The sequence below is a fragment of the Macaca mulatta genome, chromosome 1, assembly GCF_049350105.2.
Source record: "Macaca mulatta isolate MMU2019108-1 chromosome 1, T2T-MMU8v2.0, whole genome shotgun sequence".
NCBI lineage: Eukaryota > Metazoa > Chordata > Mammalia > Primates > Cercopithecidae > Macaca > Macaca mulatta.
The window spans coordinates 215,057,873-215,070,353 of record NC_133406.1 but is presented as its reverse complement, the minus strand read 5'-3'; the positions used below and the strand labels follow the sequence as shown (position 1 = coordinate 215,070,353).

The 12,481-nt window shown below is 45.3% G+C and overlaps 1 protein-coding gene, 1 long non-coding RNA gene and 1 other non-coding gene across 7 annotated transcripts in view; 1 reads left to right on the top strand and 2 right to left on the bottom strand.

Annotated features, from left to right (window-relative positions):
* The window catches only part of LOC106997022 (uncharacterized), a 29,258-nt gene extending 28,690 nt beyond the window's left edge, over positions 1 to 568 (bottom strand). Inside the window, exon 1 of the long non-coding RNA XR_013405700.1 lies at positions 443 to 568. This is a non-coding gene — a long non-coding RNA (uncharacterized LOC106997022). The remainder of the gene's footprint in view (positions 1 to 442) is intronic.
* Positions 569 to 7,478: 6,910 nt separating this feature from the next.
* PAFAH2 (platelet activating factor acetylhydrolase 2) overlaps positions 7,479 to 12,481 on the bottom strand; it is a 41,321-nt gene continuing 36,318 nt past the window's right edge. For 3 of the 5 annotated variants that reach the window (XM_015131751.3, XM_028837774.2, XM_077968417.1), the window contains one exon: positions 7,479 to 7,923. In XM_015131751.3, coding sequence (XP_014987237.1) covers positions 7,829 to 7,923 — 95 coding nt within the window. In that variant the 3' untranslated portion in view covers positions 7,479 to 7,828. Of the gene's footprint in view, positions 7,948 to 12,481 lie in introns of all 5 variants that reach the window. The other 2 variants (XM_028837763.2, XM_028837769.2) reach the window with 1 other exon arrangement.
* On the top strand, positions 10,022 to 10,125 carry LOC114674941 (U6 spliceosomal RNA). Its single transcript, XR_003726033.1, has one exon. It is a non-coding gene; the product is annotated as a U6 spliceosomal RNA (small nuclear RNA).

Below are 12,481 nucleotides of genomic sequence, written 5' to 3'. Positions count from 1 at the left end.
GGGAGGCCAAGATGGGTAGATCAAATGAGGTCAGATGCTTGAGACCATTCTGGCCAACATGGTGAAACTCCATGTCTACTAAAAATACAAAAATTAGCTGGGTGTGGTGGGGCATGCCCGTAATCCCAGCTACTCAGGAGGCTGAGGCAGGAGCACTGCTTGAACACGGAAGGCAGAGGTTGCAGTGAGCTGAGATCACACTGTTGCACTCCAGCCTGTGTGACAGCGGAAGACTCCTCAAAACAAAAACAAGAACAAGGAAAGGGGAGTCCTGGAAATCCCTGACAACTCAATGACAGTGATACTGAATGCCAGAACTGAAGGGGCCTTAGAGATTGGCCAATTCAACAACCACCAACCCATGTCCCAATTTACAGATAAGGAAACTAAAGCTAAAGTCGAGAGGAAAACCACACACACACACACGCACATGCACACGTACCCGTCACAGAGCAAGCAGGTGATAGAGGCAAGAACCCAGGGCTCCAGACAACCAGTCTCGTCCTCTTACCATTAGACCATCTTGCCAGGCTGGTATTTTCATGCAAAAGCGGCATTTCAGGCAGATCTGGCAGCAGAATGCGGTGGGGAAAGAAAGATTACAGTCCAGAAGACTGTGAAACGAGCCCAGGGGTGAGCTGGCAGGACAGCAGGCTCAAGCACGATGGAAAGGATGGGCTGAGTGGGAGAACCACCAAGAGTGAAGAAACAGGAGGACTTGCCAGGAAACCATGAGGAAGGGAGTTGTGCAGAGCCAATTCACCGGCCATCTGCAGGCCTGGGGGTTTCCCCTGAGGAGGTCACCAGGCAGTCTGACCCTCACCTGGTGTCAAAGGCAGCAGACAAAAATTAACACAACTAGCCTCTGCTACAAAGCCCCTGTCCCCAGCTCCTCCCTTTGGCCAACCTCTCCACAGATCTGTTTCTTTCTTTTGACATTTTAGGATCTTCAGTTTGCAGCTGATGCATAGATGTATGTGTTTGGATGATCTGGTGTGAAATTAAAACCCAAACCAGAACCTAAGAGTGTGGACTCTTCCAGGTGGAAAAGCAAGCAAGGCTAGAACTAAGGTGGGGATTTTGATTTTTCATGTGAGGAGCAGGGATAGCAGAGCAAAGAGAATGGGAAACTATCTCTCCACCTAGCTCCACCCTGACATGAGGACACAATGGTAATAGGTGGCTGGCAGTTAGGAGGGTCCACTCGAGGAAGGTAACTGTGAGACTGTAGAAGCTGGAATAAAAATTTAGACCAATGGTCAGGCATGGTGACTCACGCCTATAATCCGAGCACTTTGGGAGGCTGCAGTGGGAGGATCACTTATCCCAAGGGTTCGAGACCATCTTGGGCAACATAGGGAGACCCTATTTTTACAAAAAAATTTTTTTGAAATTAGCCAAGCATGGTGGCGCATGCCTGTAATCCCAGTTACTTGGGAGACCGAGGCAGGAGGATAGCTTGAGACTGGGAAGGAGGATAGCTTGAGACTGGGAATTCAAGGCTTCAGTGAGCTATGAACCCACTACTGCACTCCTGCCTGGGTAACAGAGCAAGACTCAGACAAGAAGGAAGGGAAGGGGAGGGGAGGGGAGGAGAGGGAGAAAGAGAAAGAAAGGAGAGAAAGAGAAAGAGAGAGAAAGGAAGGAAGGAGGGAAGGAAGGAGGAAGGAAGGAAGGAAGGAAGGAAGGAAGGAAGGAAGGAAGGAAGGAAGGAAGGAAGGAAAGAAAGAAAGAGAGAGAGAAATAAAGGAAGGAAGGAAGAAAAAGAGAAAAAAAAAGAACTTAGACCAAGACCACTGGGGCCATTGAGTGCAAGGGCCCACTGAACCTAACCTTACAGCTATGTAAGGAGGCCCAAATGAAACAAGACTGGTAATAGCTAATGTTTATTAAGTCCTTAATCTAGCCACCATGCTAAGTGCTTTACCTGCATTATTTCATTTAATTATCACAACCACCTTATGAGTTAAATACTATTAGAATCCCCATTTTACAAATAAGAACATTAAAGGCCATAGAAGCGAATGGGTTAGCATAAAGCCACAGGGCTAATAGTGTTGGAGCTGTCTGATTTCAAAGACTGTGTTCTTAGTCCCTGAACTGCTCATACCTGTAACCCCAGTCTTTTGGGAGGCCGAGGCAGGAGGATCATTGGAGCCCGGGAGTTTGAGACCAGCCCTGGCAACACAGACAGACCACTGTCTTTACAAAAAATAAACAAAAAATTAGCCGAGTGTGGTGGTATGCACCTGTAGTCCCAGCTACTTGGAAGGCCGAGGTGGGAGGATTGCTTAAGGCTGGGAGGTTGAGGGTACAGTGAACAGTGATCATGCCACTGCACTCCAGCCTGGGCAACAGAGTGAGACTGTCTCAAAAACAAAGAACAAACAACCTCCTCCACGCCATCCACCAAGTACCTGACCCAGAGTTTCTGGTGGAGCCGTTTTTCTCCCCCAACCCATTTCTCAATATCGCTGAGGATATCACTGAAACTCAACACAGGTCATGTAGAAGTTGCTGAAGATCTTGATATTTTTTAGTTAATTGTCATGAGATTAATACATTCCCTATACCTGAGACTTTGAAGAAATGGGAGAAACTGCAAAGCCAAGTATGTATATTAGGGTTGATAGTACAGTAATTAAGAGCTCAGATTTTATTAGTCGGGCATGGTGGTGTGCGACTGTGGTCCCAGCTACTCAGGAGGCTGAGGAACGCAGATGGATCGAGGTTGGGAGGTCGAGGCTGCAGTGAGCTGTGATCACGCCACTGCACTCCAGCCTGGGTGACAGGAGACCATCTCAAGAAAACAAAACAAAACAAAAACCCTTGGCTGGGCGCAGTGGCTCGTGCCTGTAATCCCAGCACTTTGGGAGGCCGAGGTGGGTGGATCCCCTGAGGTCAGGAGTTCCAGACCAGCCTGACCAACATGGTGAAACCCCATCTCTACTAAAAATACAAAAATTAGCTGGGCGTGGTGGTGCATGCCTATAATCCCAGCAACTCTGGAGGGTGAGGCAGGAGAATCGCTTGAACCTGGAAGATGGAGATTGCAGTGAGCCGAGATCATGCTATTGTACTCCAGCCTGGGCAACAAGAGCAAAACTCCGTCTCAAAAAAAAAACCTCAAACTTTGATGCCTACGTCCCAGCTTTGCCAAATTCTTGCTGAGAGCCTGATGAAATCACTTCTTGAAGCCTCTGTTTCCTCCTACATAAAATGAGGCCAATGCCACCTGAGCTGGTGGGGTTACAGTGAGAAGTGAAATGATGCATGTCAGCCCAGAGCACGGTCCTGACACACAGCTACAATCATCGTCTTTAGCACCCTCATTGTCACTGTGCCCTGCAGCTATGGCCAAGGACAGCTGCCCTCTGCACCTGGCTATGATGGGATAGAAAGTGAGCTTCCTAATGAGGATGAGTCCCAAACATACAGTATGGCCTCTCCTGTCCCTGTCACTTTGTGGGCCTAGGGATAAGTGGTGCTCCGGGAAAAAGGGGGGTAGATGAAGGTCCCCACAAGGTCAAGACAGGGAGTTGGAATCCATCATTTCACATTTCAAGAGCCTAACAGAATTTTTGAGGAAGGACAAGAGGATGAGCTGTGTCAGCATGCATAGTGGAAAGGGGCTCGGGGATTGTGTTAGGGACACAGCAAGAATCCAACCAGCCTTAGTCTTAGTCTTAGTCTGAGAAGTGCAAGGGCTACTACTTACCTTCCTTCCTAACTGGCTTACTATCCCATGCACAGAAACTTCACATTATATCACTAGGAGGCCTCCATAGGCACAGAGTCCTGCAGTGGGATGGGGAACAAGAAGATACCAAAGAAACCCAAGACATTCTCTTTCTGGAAAAGATTCACTAGGATGCAATTTATCAGCACATGTCAGTTACCACCAGGATTTCCTTGCTTATCTAAAGGCCAGTTATCAAGTGTCCTTCAGTCCCCTGGAAGCTAACCAAAAACCAGAACGAGGGACCAAAGGCCTCGTGATACCCCTTCTGGAGCAGTCAGAGGACTAAGAAGCCCATGCACTAAAGGTGACATACCTTAGCTGCAAGAGAGTCCCTAAAACCCTCGCTCACTGACTGCCTTGTTTCCCCTTAGACACAGTTTTAAATAATGTGGCTGATTTATCAGTCCCTTGCACATCGAGAGTCATAAACTTGAAGTGGCCAGGGAGGGCTGCTAGGGGCTGGTGCACTGAAGAGCGACGGTTGCAGCCTGACCACAAGTGAGACAAGACCAACTCTGAACAGCAGTGCAGCACAGGGGGCAACCCCATGCAGGTCAAACAGCTTTCCGCACCCTACATCAGAGGGCACCACTTCTCTGACATGAGACCTGGTCACAAATATTTTGGCTCTCTTGGGATGGCATGGGATGTTAGGAATGGCCACAGGACGTGCTTTGGCTTATGACACATGAACAGAAATAACGAGAGTCACTCCTGGGCAGAAGCTCTCAAAGCTAGCAGGTGATTCATCTGGCTTTCTTCCCGCTCCACCATGGTGAACAGCAACACTTCCTAATAATGGCAGCTCTACCAGCCTGGATCCTAGAGTGAGGATAAAAATGATGCACAGCGGAGCCTGCAGCCAATCAAAGAGCACGAGTGGCAGGGGCAAGAAATAAACTTTTGTTGTTTTTGGAGTTGCCTGTTACCACCAAACAACCTAGTCTATCCTGATTGGAACATCCTAAAAGGTTGAATGAGGTCAGCTCACTTTGATTAAAAAGTGTGTGTGTTATCTTTTTGGTAGAACTACCATTCAAAATAATCAATATTATATTTTGCTGCCTCTAGGATAATTTTCAATTATATGGAAAATTCACATACTCCAGTGTTTGCTGGATAAATGAGTGATTACCAGAACATGAATTGAATGAAAGAAAGGGATCTAGTTTCTGAAACACTCCCTTCACTAGGGAGGCTCCGGGTCTCTTGTTCACGGTTTTGTAAAAGTTACTTGTGTTATTTATGGAGCTAAGGTAGAAGCTGGGTCTCACGTGCTACTGCCAGAACCGGCCTCTCAGCATTTGTGGAACCAGCACAAGAGTGGCGTATGCTCAGGATTGGCCTACAGTTGGTTCTGCAAGTGCTGAGGGGCTCTGGTGCCCATGTGGTAGTTCAAAGACCCCATTATATATGTGTCTATGCTCTTAGAGAAGGAAATCTATGGGCTGGGCGTGGTGACTCATGTCTGTAATCCCAGCACTTTGGGAGGCCGAGGCAGGTGGATCATCTGAGGTCAGGGGATTGCGACCAGCCTGACCAATATGATGAAACCCCATCTCTACTAAAAAAATACAAAAATTAGCTGGGCGTGGTGGCATGCGCTTGTAGTCCCAGCTACTCAGAAGGCTGAGACAGGAGAATTGCTTGAACCTGGGAGGCGAAGGTTGCAGTAAGCTGAGATCATGCCACTGCACTCCAGCCTGGGTGACAGAGTGAGACTGCGTCTCAAAAAAAAAAAAGACAGAAATCTATGATGTGTTCTTGAGTAAAAGAGCGAGCCAACAAATTCTTCAGAATATATGGTCTTTTTAAGCATACATGGCACATTTACAACATTGATCTCACACTAGGCCAACTACCAAGTTTCAATAAATTTTGAAGGATGGAAACCATATGGGTCATTTTCTCTGACCACAAAGCAATCAAGCTGGAAAAGAAAAATTATAACTAGAAAAAAATCTCATGTTTGGAAGGTAGGAAATATACTTTCAAGGAACCCATGGGTTATACATCCTCTCACTTAATCCCCCTAACTATTCATAATGCAGATCCTCATTTTAGAAACACAGGAGCTGAGATAAGAAAGAGAATACCATTTGCTCAAATTTACCCAGTTGGCAGTGGTGGAGCCAGGACTCAAAACCAGGCTCTGTAACTCTAGAGCCCAGGGCTTTAATGACACCCTGCTTACGCCATGTCTCATGGGAATTCACAGATCCTCCCCCATAGCCTCAACGATCTGCTGTTTCACCTCTTAAAATGGCCAGCCATTGACAGGTGGAGACCTAGGCCCAGTTTGCTCTGGTGGCTCTGACCATGGGCCATTGTGTAGAGATGCATTTCCCTTTTGCTCTTGCCTACTTGGACTGAGGCACGAAGTCTTGAGTAGTGTAGAGGGGAGTTTCAGTCTGATGCCCCCAAATAGCTTTGAACTGGATCCCTAAGAAGACTTCCTTCCTTTTAAAGTTTTTTTCCCACATGGGTCCAAGTAGTAAGCGAACACAGAAGAAAGACAGAAGGAAGTCAATTCCAGATGGCTCTCCATCTTGCTCTACTGCACATTAAACAGAAAATTCCAATATAACATTAAGCAAACAAGAGTATTAATATCATTCACATTATAAATGGAACAGAATGGAAATTCAGTCTGTATCTGACTTAAATTTGGGGCGAGGTCCTCAGAGCCAGAAAACAGACAATAAAAGCACCCTGATTCTGAGTGAGTTGGAGGTTTATAATATTTGAGGCAAGAAAAATGACCAAGGTACTCCTAGGCCTCTCTGGGAGTTTCCTTCTGGGTTTTTAAATTTTATTTATTTAAAATGTTTCTCTTTCTTTTTTTATTTCCTTTTCTTTTTTTTCTTTTTCTCTTTCTCTCTCTTTCCCTCCCTCCCTCCCTCCCCCCCCTCTCTCTTTCTTTCATTCTTTCTTTTTTAAGACAGAGTCTTGCTCTGTCGCCCAGGCTGGAGTGCAATGGCACGATCTTGACTCACTGCAACCTCCGCTTCCTGGGTTCAAGTGATTCTCCTGCCTCAGCCTCCAGAGTAGCTGGGATTACAGGCGCCTGCCACCACGCCAGGCTAATTTTTCTTATTTTTAATAGAGATGGGGTTTCACCATGCTGGCCAGGTGGTCTCGAACTCCTGGCCTTAAGTGATCTGCCCACCTTGGCCTCCCAAAGCGCTGGGATTATAGGTATGAGCCACCGCGCCCAGCCTTCTTTTTTTTTAAGATGGGGTCCGGCTGTACTGCCCAGGCTGCAGCTAAGTTTTAACTGACCAAACTACTTCTCTGTTGTGGCAAAGGCCTGTGCAAATGGCCATTTAACACTGTTGTCGAGTCATCTTCACCATCTCAACATGCTTGTGTTGTTTCCTATCAAGATACACTTTTAGCAAAACCCCCAAAGAATCCAGAGCTTCTGAGGTACCTCTTTGTACCTTAGTTTTTCTCCCTGTGTTGTGAGAGCCATGCTGTCTGCCTCTCTGTGGGCTCACAAGTATAACTTACTACTGTAAGTATAAGTAGCACTATGTTCCATACAATGAGAAGACTTGGAAATAAACAGAAAATGTGATCACAGCTCATACCCTAGAAATTTACATAAATTTCTTCAACAAGTGACCCTGGGGAGGGAGAGGGCTACGAGGTAGGAAGAGATGGTGTTGGGCTGGGCTAGAGTCTCTGAAGGTAGGGATTTTCACTCTATCCTTTGGCTTCATCTCTTCTACTGAAGCAGCAGCACTGACCGGAGGTGAGGGAATGAGCTCGCTGGGCTGAGTCTTCTCATCCAGGCCTCACAGTGCTCAGCCCGGGGCCTGGGTCTCCCCCAGTCCCACTCTACCGCTTGTTCCCCACTCCATCAAGGCCCCAGAAAGTCTGTTTGTCAATCAGCAAGTGATCCCAGTCCCAAAGTGATTTGAAGATCAAAGTACCCAGTTGTCCAAGCAGCAGTGTGATTACACCTTTCAATCTGTGAAAAGGGGTCACGTTGATCACTTTCTGATAGGCGCTCATGGGTGCCCTTGGGTAGCTCCCAAATGAAAACTTGGCTGAAGTGACTTTACAAACGGCCAGTTGTGCCTACAAGCTGGACAGATGGTGGGGGGCCCCTGGGGTGAGCGACGGTCCAATGCCTTCAATAAGGTTGTTCCATTGATCATAGTCTTCTTTCAGGTCTGAATAGGAAAAAAACAGGAACACTAGGCAAATCATTGTGAGGTTTGGTCAAAGAGTAGCTAACATGCATTGAGGGGGTCATCCTAGAGAGAGGAGCCCTGGGATACCAAAAGGACTGATTTTGGTGGGGTTGTGTGGTGGTGGTGGTAAGGATAACTATGATTTATTCAGTGCCTTTATAAATCACTTACATAATCCATAACAATTCAATAACAATAACAGAGGGTAACATTTATTGATGGAGAATTCATTCTAGGGATTGTACTAAATGCTTTACATTCATAGTTTCATTTAATTTTCACCATATCCCTATGAACTAATGATTACTACTAGTCTTATCATATAATTCAGGAAACTGAGGCTCAGGGAAGCTATCTGAGTTGTCCAAGGTCATTACAGCTGTTAAGTGGTAGAGACAGAATTCAAATCCAGGTCAGAGATGAATGGGCATGGTGGCTCATGCCTGTAACCATAGTGCTTTGGGAGGCTGAGGCAGGAGGATCACTTAAGGCTAGGAACTCCTAGACCAGCCTGGACAACATAACAAGACCTCAACTCTACAAAAAAATAAAGAAATTAGCTAGCTATGGTGGTGTGTGCTTGAAGTCCTACCTACTCAGGAGGCCAAGATGGGAGGATTGCTTGAGGCAAGGACTTGGAGGCGGCAGTGAGCTGTGATAATGCCCCTGCACTCCAACCTGGGCAACGGCAAGACCACGTCTCGAAAAAAAAAAAAAAAAGGCAGAGAAAATGAAAAGTCTAGTTCCAGGCTCAAGGAAGTTACTACGCAAAAAGCAGTGCCTGACAGCTCAGCCTGTGGGTGCAAATCCAGGACCACTTCAGTGAAGGGCAGGAGCAAGAGGACAGCAACATCATGGAGCAGCGTAACCCCAGGAATGACTCAAGAGGGGGCCCCGAGCTCACAGCCGATAGGGGTAACCACACAGCAAGAACAGGCACAAAGGGTCCAAGCCCTCAGGCTGAGGGAGCAGGGCAAGCTGAGCAGGTGAATGGTGGCCTTCCTCAAAACAGACTCTGGGACAGAAGGCAGGGATCACTCTCATGCATTTTTGGATTCCCAGCACCTTGCCAGGAACCTGGCATGTCATAGGTCCTGACATATAAACGCTACATAGTCATTAATTCAAAAAACAATAAGCACATCCATTATGTGCCACACTCTGTTCTTTGAGCTAAAAATATATCCACAAACAAAACAGATGGAAACTGCTGTCCTCACAGAGCTCATCATCTAGCAGGCAGAGACAAACAACAAACATAGTAAATTATGTAGGATGTGAAAAGGGGAGGGGTGCCATGGAAAAAAAATAGAGCCCGCTAAGGGAAGCGCTGGTGGTAGCTGGGGGTTGGGGTGAAGGGAGGAAGGAAGGGCCCAATGTTTTTTTTTTTTTCTTTGAGACAGAGTCTTGCTCTGTCACCAGGCTGGAGTGCAGTGGCTCAATCTTGGTTCACCGCAACCTCCGCCTCCCAGGTTCAAGTGATTCTCCTGCCTCAGCCTCCCCAGCCCAAGTAGCTGGGACTACAGGCATGTGCCACCACGCCCCGCTAATTTTTGTATTTTTAGTAGAGACGGGGTTTCACCATGTTGGCCAGGATGGTCTCGATCTCTTGACCTTGTGATCCTCCTGCCTTGGTCTCCCAAAGTGTCGGGATTACAGGTTTGAGCCACAGTGCCCGGCTGGCCCAATATTTTAAAAAGGGTGGTCAGGGTGGGCCTCACTGAGAAGGTGAGATTTGAGGCAAGGCTTGAAGGAAGTGGGAGTGTGCCATGAGACTATCTGAGAGGAATGTTCTAGACAAAGGGAGCAGCAGTACAAAGGTCCTGAGGCAGCAGTGTGCCTAGTGCGTTCCAGGTTCATGTGGTGAGAGTGAAGTGAGCCAAGGGAAGACCAGCAGGCGAGGAGGCCAGGAGGGACTGGAGGGCCACGTGACATATACCTGGCAGGATAATCGAGTCTGGCTTTGGCTTTTAAGGAGACTGGGAGCCACTGGAGAATTCAAAGCAGAGGAGTGAGAAGATCTCACTAAATTCCTAAAAGGATCACTCTGGCTGCTCTATGAAGAAAAGACTCTTTAGTGCTCGCTCTAGCAGCACATATACTAAAACTGGAATAACACAGAGATGAGCACGGCCCTTGCACAAGGATAACATGCAAATTCGTTATGCATTCCGTCTTTTTCAAAGAGAAATAAATAAATAATAATACCATGATTGAGGAAGCCAAAATAATAAATAAATAAATAAAATGACTCTTCAGTAAAGTTTCAGGATACCAAGCTGGTGTATAAAAATCAGTGGTGGTGATTTTTCTGGGTGCACTGGCTCATGCCTGTTAACATCAGCACTTTGGGAGGCTGAAGCAGGAGGATCGCCTGAGCCCAGGAGTTTGAGACCAGCCCAGGCAATAAAGTGAGACACTGTCTCTATAAAAAACTAACGAGGAAACAAACAAAAATATCAGTAGCATTTCTATACACCAGTAACAATCAAGCTGAGAACCCAATCATGAATTCAATCCCATTTGTAATGGCCACAAAAAACAAACACACACACACACACACACACACACACACACACACACAAAAACCTAGGAATACCTTTAACCAAGGAGGTGAAAGATCTCTACAAAGAGAGCTACAAAATACTGATTAAAGAAATTGTAGATGACACAAATAAATGGAAAAAACATCCTACACTCATGGAATGGAAGAATCAATGTTGTTAAAAATGACCATAATGCTCAAAGCAATTTACAGATTCAGCGCAATTCCTATTAAACTGTCATTTTTTACAGAATTAGAAAAAAAGTCCTCAAATTCATATGGAACCAAAAAAGAGCCTGTCAAAGCAATCCTAAGCAAAAAGAACAAAGCTGGAAGCATCACATGACCCAACTTCAAATTATACTACAAGGTTATAGTAACCAAAACAGCATGGTACTTGTATAAACACAGAAAAATAGATAAATGAAACAGAATAGAGAACCCAGAAATAAACGCCCCATACCTACAACCAACTGATCTTTGTCAAAGTCAACAAAAATATATACATGGGGAAAAGATACCCTATTTAACAAATGGTGCTAGAAAAATTGGATAGCCATACGAAGAAGAATGAAATGGGACCCATATCTTTCAGCATATATAAAAATTAACTCAAGATGGATTAAAGACTTAAACATAAGACTTGAAACTATAAAAATCCTAGAAGAAAAATTCTTCTGGACATTGGCTCAGGTAAAGAATTTGTCCTTAAAAGCAAATGCAACAAAACCAAAAACCGACAAATGAGACTTAATTAAACTAAAAAGCTTCTGTACCACAAAAGAAACAATCAACAGAGTAAATAGACAACCTACAGAATGGAAGAAAATATTTCCGAACTATATATCCAACAAAGGGCTAATATCCAAAATCTATAAGGAAAGGCTGGGTACGGTGGCTCACGCCTGTAACCCTAGCACTTTGGGAGGCCAAAGCTGGTGGATCACTTGAGGTCAGGAGTTCAAGACCAGTCTGGCCAACATGGGGAAACTCTGTCTCTATTAAAAATACAAAAAAATTAGCCAGGCATGGTGGTGGGCACCTGTAATCCCAGCTACTCAGCAGGTTGAGGGAGGAGAGTCACTTTAACCTGGGGAGCAGAGGTCACAGTAAGCCGAGATCACACCACTGCACTCCAGCCTGGGTGGCAGAGCAAGACTTCATCCCAAAAAAAAATCTACAAGGAACTCAAATAACTCAACAAGAAAAAAAAAAAAAAACACATAATCCCATTAAAAAGTAGGTGTTCTGCAGAAACTGGACTCAAAAAAAGAAAAAAGTGAACAAAGGACATGAATAGACATTTTTTTCAAAAGAAGACATACAAGTTTCCCACAAACATATAAAAAAAAAGTTCAACATCACTAATCATCAGAGAAATGCAAATTAAAACCACAATGAGATACTACACCAGTCAGAATGGCCATTATTAAAAAGTCCAGAAACAATAAATGTTGGTGAGGATGTGGAGAAAAGGGAACACTTATGCACTGTTGGTAGGAATGTAAATTAGTACAACGTCCCTGGAAAACGGTATGGAGATTCCTCAGAGAACTAAAAATAGAACTACCATTTGATCCAGCAATCCCACTACTCGCTATCTACCCAAAGGGAAAGAAATCATTACACCAAAAAGATACCTGCACGTGTATGTTTATCACAGCACTAGTCACAGCAGCAAAGATATGGAATCACCCTAAGTGCCCATCAACAGAAAATCTGATAAAGAAAATCTGGTGTACCGATATACCATGGGATACGACTCAGTTATAAAAAAAAGAATGAAATCACATTTTGCAGAAACGCAGGCCATTATCCCAGGTGAAATAACTCAGAAACAGAAAGTCAAATACCGAATGTTGTCACTTATAAGTGGGAGCTAAACGATGAGTACACACGGACATACAGAGCAGAAAAATAAGACACTGGAGACTCCAAAAGGTGGGCAGGTAGGAGGGGGCAAGGGCCGAAAAATTACCTACTGGGTACAAT